Below are 14,065 nucleotides of genomic sequence, written 5' to 3'. Positions count from 1 at the left end.
TAACCTCGACCTCTTCCCTTTCCATTCAAACTTAACCTGCCAGAGGTCCTGCACCATGTGAGGGAGGGAAAGCCCGTGGTGGTGTGACCTTCAGCTACTGCGTGGGGCAGTCGCAGGGGAAAACAAAGGTGTTTAACTTCAGCTGACAGCACTTCATGTGTGTTAAACGCTGCCACACCTGAGCTTTTGGTTCATGGGAATCATTTTCCTTTTGGCGGGCTGGATTGACTCGTCTTGGAGACGTGCACGATCATAAATGCCCTGGAGAAAACTGCTTCCACATGAAGCTCAAATGTGGGACGTGGCAGGGGCCCAGGGCTTGGCTGCTCTGCTCCCTCCTGCAGCGGCTGCGTGGCTCAGATGGGCCGGTGCCTGCGCCCTTGTGGGTCCAGAGTTCATGCCGTGATTTCAAACAAGGCCGGGTAATTGGAGGAGGAGCTGTGTCACTGGGTTTGGTTATGGTTTTGAATAGGATTTTACATGAGAAAATAGAAATGTGTATTGAAAGGAGAAGGGAGCAAGCGGGGCGAAAAAGGAGAAGGGGGAGAAGGGGGCAACTTTTAGGGATTGACTGTTCTGGCACCCTGGCCCAAGGGGTAGCACTGAGCATACATCAATGTCTGGCATGGGCCAGGTTTCCATGGTTATGCTACCCCTTCCTCTGCGCTGAGGAAGGGTGAAAGGAGAATTCCCTTAGTTCTTTCCTAATGTGTTTGCAGTTTCTCCATGCTCCCTGGGTCAGCAGGTGCATTTTTGCAAGCAGATCCTTGCACACAAACGTTTTTTTCCAGAGCCACCCCAGCTGGCAGTGTCCAGGGTCTCAGCTGTAGCCCCTCAGCTTGCTCCATCACTGCATCCCTGCTTTGGGAGGACTTTGGAAAGGAGCTGCCAGCTTTCAGCTCTCTCCCTAGCAGCTTTTTCCAGCGAAAGGACTGCCAGATCCATCAGGCAGGAGCACTTGGGCCCAGTCTGGGCTGTGCAGAGCCCTCTGCCACTGCCGCCAGTTAATTTCTGGTACCTTCGAAACCTTATTCTCTCCTAAAATCTTTCCTCCTTCTGCTTATTTCAGGAATTCTGTCACTCGGTTGTTTCAAAGAGGCAGGTAACAATACCAAAAGCTGAATTGTCTCAAAATCCCAAGCGTTGCACTGAGCAGACGCCTGTCTAAGTTTGTGATTATTCAGCCTCTTGCCTTTGCTCCGGTACTTTGCCCACCCAAGCTGCTGTGGTTGGCATGGTGGCACCATCACATGCCGAGATAACTCAACGCTTTGGAGTCTAAATTGGACATGTTGGAGATGAAAGTGCCTTCCAGAGGAAGCACTGCTGGGGAGTTGGAAGATCCTTATGGCTGGCAAAAAGAGGGGAGCTTCCTGCCTCTTGGGTGATGTAGCATTGCGAAGGGGCTGGAGTTTGTCCTCAGAGTGAAGCGGGGTACTTAAAAACCTTTAGAAGGAAGACCAATCTTCTATGGGTCCCTACTTCCAACAGCGCTGCTTTGAGCGCTTCCACGAGGCCCTAGCACACAAAGGATGCTAAACTTCCATGAGCCATAGGAATAAATATAATATGTTATATGACTATAGCAAGTTATAGCTTGCTTGTTGATTCCGCAAGTCCTGCCCGCTTTGTTGCAAGTCAGTATTTTGCTTACTAACAAATTACTTGGCAGAGATAGATCTAGAAAATATAAATTTAGCTTTTCAGCTTAAGTAGTAGTGATAAGCATAAGAAATTGTACTGAAAATATGTCTTGAGGCTTGACTAAATAGTGATAAGAGAGGAAAATTAACGAAAACAGTTTTAAATAAGTTTTATTTATTTTTGCATAATCTCCTAAATGCAACTAAGATGGCCATTGTTTCCAAAGGTAAACCAGCTACAAGTTACTTCAGCTCTGAATGGCAGCATCTAGAGGGAGTGATTAAATCAATTCCATAAATATTTCAAGCTTTTTGGCTGTACTTTATTTAAACAAGTCCTAACTTTTTCCTTAAAGTCAAGGTAAAGCTAAGAGTATCTTCTCATATTTACATGGCACTCAGTGTTTTTCTTCTTAAAAAAAAAAAGGAATTCTGAATGTGACAATTATTTGAAAATTGAATTCTGAATTTCCAGTAAGGACATATATTACAAATAATAATCAGAACGCCTAAAAGTTATCTGTGATATCCTATGGTGCACTACTGCAGACAGGACCTCACAACTCTCCCTTGGCACAAAATGAACATGCTACATACACAAAATATGAAGGAGCAGAGGCAGTGCCACCTCTCTGCCCCCCTTACAACCTGACTGCAAACAGCTCTGCCGGTGCTGACTGATCTGGCAGCAGCTTTCAAAACCCAGTTCTTGCCTCCATGCAAGATGGAGAGCCATAAGAACCATTATAGGACTGGAATCCCTTTTTCCAAGTGTAAATAAAACCCATATAGAAGGGAAGAGGATGCTTTTTAAAGAGAGAACGCGGGCCTGGGAGAAAAAGAGGAAGGTGTATCACAGGATAAAAAGTCATACCCATTAGTAACAGTTGCTCACCATCAGCTGACTGTCAGTGCCTACCAAATACTCAGGTGGTGGGATTGTAAGGAACAGACACTGTGCCATTTCCTGCATTTTGCAGCAGCAGCCTGGGATAAGTGCTGCTCAGCAGCAACCATCAACTGCTCATCAACTGCTGCTTCCACTTGCTCCTTGGTAACTAGTTTGAAGTAACCCATAAGGACACATCAAAATCAGCTGCCGCAGAAGTCAGTTATCAACAGCTAATGAGCAGTATAATGTATGCAAATTCTTAACAGCCTGACAAAGAGCAACAGCAGCAACTGCACCAACAGGTCATCAGTAAATCGAACAGCACCTACTCAAGTCTGCAACTGAACAGGGATTTACACAGAGGTCACAAGGCTGTGACAATTTAACGTCTTGTGTACTTTGTTTAGGAGAACTGAACAAGTAAGAACAAGTTCTTAAGTACCAGCCTTAGTAAAAAGCTGATTTACCACAACACTCCTTGCAGTCAGTATTTTGAAGTTATCAGGCATAAACATTTTGAACGTAACAATTAATGAAGGCTGTTATTTGATAACTTGCTTAAGCCCACAGAAATTCAGGTTGTCACCAAAAAAAACCAAATTCTCATCTCTGTTCCTCACACTGACACTAGCACTTGTGTGGCCAGCGTTCCTACAGAGCTGATCAGTCTGAAGCCTTTCTGACAAGGAGTTAGTTTTCATTAGTACCAGTCTCTCTTGTTCAGAGTTAGCGTAAGTAATAATGCCAACACAAGAAGGAAACCAGGACAGGTACCCGAGTGGAGGGAGTGGACCACCCACACCACAGCAACTTACAGCAGTAATGAAAACTACACCCTTAGTCATGTTCATATTTAACACACTAACTAAAGTAATAGCTACGCTGCCACTAGAAAGTACAGTTCTGCCAATGACAAAATATTTAGTTGAACTACAGATGGCCATACTGACTGTTGAAAAGGTACCCATTCAGGCCTTCAGGTAGGCTTTTGTCCTCACCTGAAGAGGAATGCAATTCTCAATACACAGAACGAAACTGCTTCTTCCAAATTTTAAATTCAGGTTGATTTTTATTTATTGTACATCAGTAGCTTAATAAGCTACAACATTTATTGGGATAGAAAATTCCAACGCAGTATTTGAGATTTTGCTTAGAAATTATTTTAGAATAATATATTTTATTTTTACAGTGAACTCAAGACGTAATGTCAATGTAATAAAACACTTCAACATAGATAAAATTCTGATTTTGAGAAAATATATAAAAATCACATCTTTTATATTAAAATCTGTTTTAGGTATATACAAAATAATTATCAAAGCATTTGGTTCATACAGTGCTGCGGTAGGTCATGAAATCAACTACTTGACACAAGGGTCAGTGAGTCAGTGCTACAAACGGATGCCTGGGCAACCATCTCAAATTTGTCTGCTTGAGGACAAAATACAACAGAGTTTGTCTGTATTCATGACAAAGCTGGAAACATGAGGTAAAACGAAAGGAACCTATTAACCCTAAGAGAAAGAGACTTGTATGATGCAAAGTTTCTTGCATTGTCCCATTAAACTACTTCTGTTACACAGTGAGGAACCACATTCAGAAGATAAATGGCAGCAGTTTGTATTTGTATTATAATGTCTGTCCTCTCCAAAAACTCCCTACACTAGCAGATGGTTTTCTTGGGATTCACATCTCCATTTAGACACTTGCTAATCCAAATTCCAAAAAGCCAGAAGGAACAACTTCCTGTTACAACTCAGGTAAGAGTTTTAACTGGTGACCTGAAGAGAAGCAACATGAAAACTGTGAACCTGAAGTCATCTAGTTCATGACATACTGCGGCCATCCCATATTTAAACGTAACCATGTTTTGCAGGCAAGAATAACCAAACTAATTCCATTCACAACTACAGTACAAAATATAAAGTCATTCTCTGAAATGTTTGTTGCTCCTGGAAGGGTAACCAAAAGCATCGCTTGTATTAACAGTTTAGACTCTGTACGTCAGTTTGCCATCCAGCAGATCTGACTCAAAAAAGAGACAACATCCCATGGTCCTAACCATTTCAATATTCAGCTATGCACCAAAAGTGGTATGTTCCCCCAGTCATTCAGTTGTGAAAGAGTTGCTCAGAATTTCTGTGGTTCAAACAGTCAGTTCTTTCCCATCATATAACTCTTGCAATTGGTGTGACTCATATTTTAGGGAGGGTTTTTCAATTTGCATCCCAGGACCCATAGTGTTCTGTCCAACTATTTTAAGATTCACAACTTTTATTTTCCAGGTATTCTGCCTAACAGGACAGCTAATAAGTCCAAAAATTTGTTCAAAGATGCCCAAACAAGTGTTGTCCCCATGTATCGTGCCAGCCACAGCTACCAGCACTAACCCATGTGGAGACATGGCACACTTCAGTCCATTGGAATGCAAATTAGGGTTGAATAGAATATATTCTTCTTTAACCAATGAGAGCAGGCGAAGGCTAACCATTTCTGCACCAATATACTCTTCCATGTTTTTTTCTAATGTGTTGTAACACAACTTCATTTTAGCATCCTCCCAAAAGTGCTGTGGTCCCCATCCTTCTTCAGCTTTTACTCCCAAGGGATGTTGAGAATTCAGGAGTTCAAAGAACCATTGACAGAATTCTTCTCCTAGGTTGTGAATGTGATCTTGTGGTGGCTTTTGTCTCTCTCCGTGATTCTGCAATCAAGCACATTTTTTTCTTAGAACTATTTAGCTTCAACATGCAAGCTACCACTTAAAACAATATAACTTCATGTAAATCCTTTTCTTTTAAAACACTCTAAACCTTCAAGTGTTCTGAGACAGTCCTGAAGAAAAACTATAGAGTAAAATCTCATTTATTTTTAACATCATGATTATCTTATCTAGAGAATCTGAGTAGGTTCTTTGAAATAGAGTAAGAGTAGTTCTTCAGCTTTGTCTTGGTCTTCAAAACAAGAAGGATACAAATCCAACCTGAAAAGCCGATCTCACATTAAGGTCTATGTCACGGCTTGGCTACTGCTGGCAACAAAGAACCCCATGGCTGCTCACTCACTGTACCTCCCACAAGTGGGACTGGGAGTAGAATCAGGAAAAAAGAAGGGAAAACTCATGGGTTGGGATAAGGACAGTTTAACAGGGCAGCAAAGGAAGAGAAAATAAACCAATAATCACTCACTGCCCAAAATCCAACACCTGACATGCTACCAATCCAGAAATCCAAGCCATGCTCTGCAGCTGCACCCCCGAACCTTGCTGCAAAACTCAGTCGTGATTACCGTGTTGCTAATTGCGCCACAAACCGCATCACCTACCACGCTACGAATCATGTTGCCAGCCCCACCCCCTAGCCAACTACCCCCTTACATTCTGAGCATGATGTCATGGTATCCAATATCCCTTTGGCCAGTTTGGATCAGCTGCCCTAGCTGTACCCCAACTTCTTCTGAAAATTAACTCTATCCCAGGCAAACCCAGGACAATATATCAATTTACTAAAAAGTGCTTATAAATAAGCAATTGTGTTGATGTGTTTCTGCTGTTTCATCTTGCCTTCAGGCTCTTCTTTTTGGTAGCTTTTAATTTGGTGAATTGTGTCAGTCTCTGCATCTTCATGTAACTGATAAGAACAAATAGCACTTGGTGGGAAGACATCTTTTGATTATGTACATCCTAATAGCTGAAGCTGACAGAATACTTTGGATTTATGGGGGTATTTTGCCTACGTCAGTGGAATATGCTTACAGAATGGACAACTAATCCAGGAAGAACAGATATTCAAAGAATTAATGCCTTCCAGAAATTTTTCTCACACATCACATGCCCAAATTTAGCCCTGGCAGTAGTAAGACTGCCAAAACCCATCCAAAAGGTACTTGTTCACTTTTGTGAGTGATGTTTGTAGTCTTCACCATATTTCTAATAGGAAAAGAGCCCAAATCAAATAAAATCATACCTTTGCTCCTCCAAAATAGACAAAAATCTTATGCAATCTCAGTTATTTTTCAAATTGTACAACTGACCACTTAAAATGGACTGAGACAATAAGACATCAGGATAGGGGGACTGGAGGCATTTTCACAGAGCAGCATAGGCTTACTCCGGGAATAAAGACAATTCTGCTCAGCCTGCCAAAAAAATCTTCCCTTCAGAGTGTTATAATATCCTTTCTTCAACACTGAATGTGCTGAGAAAGTATTTTTAAGTAGTGAGACAAAGTACACATTGTTAGTAGACAGCCAAGCCTTTGTAGAATAGTTTGAAAATGCTCAGTCGAAGATTCTTGTCCTGTCTAGGAGCCTTAGAGAAGAATGGACCAGTGAAAGAAAGCATGAAACTATTCATAACACTTCTTCCACTACTTCCTCATAGGTTATGGACAAGCCACTTGTGCTCTTTTTTTCCTTGTTTAACAGAAAATGACACATACATGCCCTCCAAAAATGCACCTAAGATGTAGAGTGATAAGAAATACTTCAAAATAATTTTTAAGTTTAATGATGGGTTGCTGAAAATGACAACAAAGTGGTGGGTATAAACTTTTGAAGCCAATTCACAGTAAGTAGCAAAAGCAAGTATCAGTGAGGAACCAGTAGTCATGGTCTGAAAACCGTATCAGAAGAGGGGACAAACCACTCCAAGTGCTCTATCACTAAATATATACTGCAACAAAGTAAGCAGTAGAGATTTTTTTAGACACTATTATGGGTCAAGCTGAGAAAAAGATCTATTCCTTGCAGTTGACTTCTTGGTACGCCTACAACTATGTGCAGAAAAACAGTGAAAGTTAAGCACAAACAAGTTGCTTAGCAATTAGATATTTAAGACAGGTTTTAAAGTTGCTTATAAGAATACATTCGGTTTAGAGGATGCTTCTTTGTAAAAGAAGCATCACTGTAAAATGCAATAATCAGATGCTCAAGCAACACTCCTGTGAGCCTACTTAACTTGTGCATACACAGTTTGTTTACCCTCTGCTTTCTTTTACAATAGGTAAGACTTTTTACTTCGGAAAAATAATCCAAACTTTCCAACATAAAGACACATGACCTCCAACTGTAAGGCAAAGCATTTTTTGAACAAGAAATAAACGTACAGTAATTGTGTAGGGCTTCTCAGCATTTGGAACTTGATAACAAGATTTTTAGATGTAAACTAAACATCACAAGTTTGCTAACATCAAAGCCCAGTAAGTACTAAATTAAGTATGTTTTAAGCAAGTATTAAGTGTGAAAAGTTTGGAGACTTCAAAGTAGAAATGTTCTATTTGTTTCACAATAAATTGTACTTAATTTCTAATTCTGTTTCTAATTCTGAATTTCTAATTCATGCTATCCATCTGTTCAAAACGGTTAGAGCCACCAGAATTAAAAGAAAACAAAGGCAAAGAAAGATGTATGTGATAAATAGCCAGTTGAATTTCTCACTCTTTGTGAATGTGTTTCAACAACTTCGGAGAATTTAATTTACTTACCTTCAATCATAAAACTTTGGTTAATACTTGTGAAGTGTCCCTTCAAGAGCAACCCTTTTTTTTTCCAAAAGATGCACACAAAAAATTGTTTTGAAAACGATTCTCAGCTAAATTATAATTCTTATACGCTAATCCCCGAGAGAAAGCTCAATGCAACAGGTTATCAACATCTACAGAGCTCTAACAGTCCAGCTGGTGGGGCTGTTGCCCAGTAGGTCTCACAAGTAGAGCACTTGAAAGAGCAAGGTGGCTAGTTAGAACTACTCGGTAAAGATCCAAGACTAATAAAACGCTTGAAGTTCATTACACCACAAGGATTTGCTAAATGGCAAGATTTTGAACTCCAAAATAATCTATCATTTCCAAAACAAATTTAGTTACACCATATTAAGTGTTACTAATATCAAGGAAAAAAATGACACAGACCTGGCACTGCTACAAACTTTACATTTCTGTACATTTATATAATTTCACTAAAATCCTTTCTGCACTCTAACTGAAAGACTAAGAAGGAAACCAGCTTACAGACAGCATCACTTTGATTGCACTGTCTCTACACAGTGCAAAGCCACTTAATACAGGCACTTTTCTCTCTGTTCCCTCCCTCCTGCTCAACATTTTAGACCACTATCGACAGACGTGCCCTACCAGTGGTTTCCCTGATGTGGCTGAAGGATGACTGTAAACCCTTGATTTATACCAAAACTTAAAAAAATTACAAGGGGCTATGCAGGGTTTCTGTATTAACAACAGTGTTTTCAGTTGTCCCTGAATCCACAGAATTAATTGTGCATAACTTCTATTTTAGCTTACAGTATAACTTAAAAACTCCAAGCACTGAGAAGATCCCACACATTAGAATTCAAATGCACTAAGGTACTTCGCAAGACAGAGCAGAAGATTGTGCTCTGCAAGTGATATGTTGGCACAGATATCTTTAAATTATGTACCTAAAAAAAAAAACAAACCCAAAAAAACCACACAAACAAAAAACAAAACACCAAACAAACCAAACCAAATCAAAAAAAGGAAGAGTTAAAGACTTTCAGTACCTTCCTAAACACAATTTGGATATTTGGATGTACATTAGAGCATTTATACTGGATATCTTGCAAAAGCAACACTAAGCATCCTCAAGCATCTCAGAAAGCAGCACTCACCTCTGCATGTGTTTTTTTCTCTTCTGATTCTGAGGCATATGTTGTGAGCTTCCCACTCCAGTATTGCTTTACACAATCAATGAGTTGATGCTTCTCAGAGGAAGGGGGAACTGGAATTTCTTGTGCTGCTAAATACTTAAAAATTATTTCTCGATAGACTTTTCTGCGTTTCAGAAGTTCTTCTGCACTTTGGCTGTAAACCAAAATGGCCTGAATGGCTTCTGCAAGTAAAGAAATTTAAGTTAGCAGTTGCTTTCCTCATGATTAAAATGCAAACCTAAGCCATTTCTTGAACTCGTGACCAGCACCAAACACAAACCAAGACAAATCTAAATGAAATGCAAAGACTTTAAATTTTGTTTGCAAACTAATCATATTAGACACAGAAGATACCTAAGAACATATTTCAAAAAAGTGTTGGTTTTACTGAAGACTTTGCTATCTTGTAATCCCTACTTCCAGCATCCATGACTGCTTAGAATTATGTATTACTTCAGCTTGAAGGATGCAATTTTTACTTCCAAATGAAATTACTAATATTTTTCAAATATTTTCAAGCCATTTAGAAACTTCAAGTGCTTCAAGAAGTACAAAGATTCTTGCGCACGACACATTTTGCCTATACTTCCTGAGATGCAGGAAATAAGTTCCTGTAACATTAAATTATTTAGGTCTTCCGGCTTCGTGTCACCACACAGCACTTTCACTTAGCAAAACCTGAGCCTGGTTTCACTTTCCATTTGAAAAGCTCTAGGATATTCAAAACAAACCATCCACATGTCTTCTTGGAAGCAAGACTACACAGAGAAAGAAGAAACAGACATATATTTTATAGTTCTTCTGAATATGGAATCTGAGTTTTAATTTCTGCATCAAATGGGTAGATCACACAATTCAGTCAGAGCACACACTGTTCTTCTGAAGAAAATGCAAGTTGTCAGGTTTTTTCCATAAACAGAAAATTGAAAGAAATGCAGACAGAGAGATAACTATGGTAAGCTCTGATTCCTTGTATGCTGAACAAGAACTCTAGTATCAGAAGTTTGCATTTTTCTTTGAAAAAATACACAGTAGTGGAAGTGAGTTTCCACCTAGGTTCCTGAAGATACACAGAGATGGAATTAAATCTGTTTCATTTCCACATTAATAAAGTTACTACTCCCAGGTTTGTAAGAAAACACCACGTATTGTCACACAATGATAGTGTGCACTGAAATGTTACATTAAGAAAATCAGCTACAAGGCTCTGTGGCAAAATCAAGAAACATGAAACTGAAATTCATTTCACTTTTGAAGTAGCTGCAGTAGCCATTTCTCACCTGAACTGAGGTTGGGTACTTACCATGATACCTATAAAAATCGTATGTTTAAACAAGAAGAGGCTAATAGCTGAAATTAAAAATTAACATATTTTAAATAAACCTACAATCACTGTGAAAAGCAGATAAAAAAAGAAGCAAAAACTACAGGCATAAGACCTTTTTAAGAAATGTGCTCAGCAAATCCTACAGGTCAGCTTTGTACCACACAAAACACATTCAAGGTTTTTGGATGAGTATATTTCAAGGCAATATGCTGAGTGTCCTGAAGTAATTCAGATACAAAATTAAATGTCATGAAACAAATCACAGAATCCTAGAATGATGTGGGCTGGAAGATCATCCAGTTCCAACTCCTCTCTTTCAGCTGAAACCTGTTATCCCTCATCCAATCACTACACTCCCTGATAAAGAGCCCGTCCCCATCTTTCCTGTAGCCCCCTTTAAGTACTAGAAGGCTGCTATAAGGTCTCCCAGGAGCCTTCTCTTCTGGCTGAACAACCCCAGCTCTCTCAGCTTGTCCTGTATGGAAGGAGCTCCAGCCCTTGGATCATCTTCATGGCCCTCCTCTGGACTTGCTTTAACAGATCTATGTTCCTTCTGTGCTAGAGACCCTAGAATTGACCTCCAGTACTCCAGGTGTGGTCCCACAACAGAGTAGAGAGGCAAAATCAACTCCCCCCTCCCTAGTGGTCTCAACACCTACAAAATGATGGGGGATGGCAACACCTGAAAGTGCTGGGTTCTACAAAATATATTTGATTTGTGATTTAGCCTTTAAAAGCCTGAAATCAAATGTCATTTAATGCAAACAGCAAGAGGCACATGGGTCTTAAATATAATTTTTAAACAATAACAGGGCATAAGAAAGGGCATGACACTGCATGAAGCTCACCAGGGGGAGGGTGAAGGGTGTTCTTCGAGAGAAAAAGACCTGCTTGAGATCTGCCAATTTGCCACAAACTGCAAGCTAGGTCTGAGCACTCTAGGGTCACAGCCTGCATGGACTGGGAGGCTTTACAAGGCTCCCGACAGGACCCAGCAGTCCACAGCAGCCACCCTCAAGTCCTTGGGGACAGCTCAGTGCTCCTGCTGAGGTCAGGCACGTGCTGTTGGCATTAATGGTCTGTGGAAGTCAATGTTGGTAGGCCTCAAGCTGTGGTAGCCTCTGCAGTGGTCACTTCAGCTCGACCGGCCGACCTTTGGATATCTGAGGTGCAGCCTCTGTGGCACGGAGCAAATCTCCACTTGGGACAGAGGGAGCTGTTGGACGCCTTGGGAACTTAGACCAAGCAAGTTACACACATCCGCAAAACACAGAAATGTTCTATAAGCTAAAGCTGCTTTTCTACTACATGCAAGGCTTGAAGCTTGTGCTGCTCCTTCACATGGCAGTATTTTCTCTGTCTAGGGCAGAATATTCAATGATGCTCACGTTATAGGTCAGAGATACCTTAAGATACCTAAATTACCTTAAAGATCATACGGTGCCAACCCCCCTGCCATGGGCAGACACCTCCCACCAGACCAGGCTGCTCAAAGCCCCATCCAACCTGGCCTTGAACACCTCCAGGGCATCCACAGCTTCCCTAGTCAACCTGTGCCGGTGCCTCACCACCCTCATTGTGAAGAATTTCTTCCTAATGTCTAGTCTAAATCTAATTTGGCTGATGAGAAGCTCACCATGAGTTGGCAATGTGCTCTTGCAGCTCAGAAGGTCAACCCTACCCTGGGCTGCATCAAAAGAAATGTGGCCAGCAGGTCAAGGGAGGTGATTCTGCCCCTCTATTCCTCTCTCGTGAGACCTCATCTGGAGTACTGTGTCCAGTTCTGGAATCCTTAACGTAAGGACATGGAGCTGTTGGAATGGGTCCAGAGAAGGGCTACAAAGATGATGCGAGGGCTGGAGCGCCTTCCATGAGGACAGGCTGAGAGAGTTGGGCTTGTTCAGCCTGGAGAAGAGAAGGCTCGGAGGAGATATTATAGTGACTTTCCAGTAACAGAAGGGGGCCTACAAGAAAGCTGGGGAGGGACTGTTTACAAAGTCTTGTAGTGACAGGACAAGGGGCAACGGGCATAAAATGGAGAAGGGAATATTTAGACTAGACATTAGGAAGAATTTCTTCAATGTGAGAGCGTGAGGCACCAGCACAGGTTGCCCAGGGAAGCTGTGGCTGCCCCATCCCTGGAGGTGTTCAAGGCCAGGGTGGATGGGGCCTTGGGCAGCCTGGGCTGGTGGGAGGTGTTCCTGTCCGTGGCAGGGGGCTGGAACTGGATCATCTTTAAGGTCCCTTCCAACCCAAACTATTCTATGAGCCTAATTTAAATTCCTCGGCCCACGCCTCTCCCCGCCGCAGGAGCAGCCTCCCCGCAGCCAGCACCGAGGCAGCCGCGGCTGCGGCCTCCGCGGGGCGAAGGAGCGTCCCCCTCCCCACCCCAACCCCCACCGCGAGCCCAGAGCCGCCCCGGGCAGGGAACGGGGACCCGTGATCTCCGCCGGCAGGGGGAGGGGAGCCAGGAACGGGAAGAAAGGCGCAGGGAGGAAGGAGCAGAGAATCAGGGAAGCAGAGAAACGGGGGAGGAAAGAGCAGGGATCAGGCTCCAGCGATCCCTGCCGGCAGGGAACAGGGAATGGGGAGCAGGGAGGAGGCTCCCTCGATCCCCGCCGGCAGGGAGCGGGGAGCAGGGCGAGGCTGCCGCGCACCTTGTCGGCTCTCCGGGTGCACCATGCGGTTGGTGACGGTGTCGGCCAGCTCCAGCAGCTCCCGGCACCCGGCGCGCTCCCGCTCGCTCAGCCCCAGCGCCGCCATCGCCCCGAGCGGGAGGCGCCGCCCCGCCCCGCAGCGCCGCCTGCCTGTCCTGCGGCCGCCGCTGGGAGCGCTCTGCGGGTCTGATGGCAGCGTTGGTGTGAACTTCGCAACAGTCACAACTGCTGTTAATTTGGAGCTGGCTCCAGCTCTCTGCCCGGCCTTCAAGATAAGAAAAGGCTGCGAACAGAGCTGATGGCAGCAGGCATCGCTTCATATATATATATATATATATGGACTTTATGATGGAGCCAGCAGGTTGAGGGAGGTGATTCTGCCCCTCTGCTCCGCTCTTGTGGGACCCCACCTGGAGCATTGTGTCCAGTTCTGGAGTCCCCGGTATATGAAGGATATGGAACTGTAAGAATGGGTCCAGAGGAGGCCACAGAGATGATCCAAGGGCTGGGGGACCTCTGCTATGAGGAGAGGCTGAGAGGGTTAGGATTGTTCAGCCTGGAGAAGAGAAGGCTCAGAGGACACCCTATAGCAGCCTTCCAGTACCTGAAGGGGGCTACAAGAAGGCTCGAGTGGGACTTTTGAGAAGGGCATGTAGTGGTAGGACAAGGGGGAATGGCTATAAAATTTAGATTAGACGTTAGGAAAAATTTCTTCATGATGAGGATGGTGAGACACTGGCACAGGTTGCCCAGGGAAGCTGTGGATGCCCCATCCCTGGAGGTGTTCAAGGCCAGGTTGGATAGGAGGTGTCCTAGCCCATAGCAGGGGGCGTGGAACTGGATGCTAAAGCTTTAAGGTCCCTT

General features: G+C 43.0%; 1 protein-coding gene across 1 annotated transcript; it reads right to left on the bottom strand.

The window, feature by feature from the left end:
• Positions 1–3,668: 3,668 nt before the first annotated feature.
• LOC138733964 (uncharacterized protein C3orf38 homolog) lies at positions 3,669–13,307 on the bottom strand. Its single transcript, XM_069881485.1, has 3 exons — positions 13,202–13,307; positions 9,179–9,399; positions 3,669–5,239 (listed from the first exon to the last, which is right to left on the bottom strand). The coding sequence occupies exons 1-3, from the start codon at positions 13,305–13,307 to the stop codon at positions 4,682–4,684; spliced, it is 885 nt and encodes a 294-aa protein (XP_069737586.1). The 3' UTR covers positions 3,669–4,681.
• Positions 13,308–14,065: the final 758 nt, after the last annotated feature.

This window comes from Phaenicophaeus curvirostris, unplaced genomic scaffold (assembly GCF_032191515.1).
Source record: "Phaenicophaeus curvirostris isolate KB17595 unplaced genomic scaffold, BPBGC_Pcur_1.0 scaffold_50, whole genome shotgun sequence".
Taxonomy (NCBI): Eukaryota; Metazoa; Chordata; class Aves; order Cuculiformes; family Cuculidae; genus Phaenicophaeus; species Phaenicophaeus curvirostris.
This window is presented reverse-complemented; position numbering and strand designations above follow the sequence as displayed.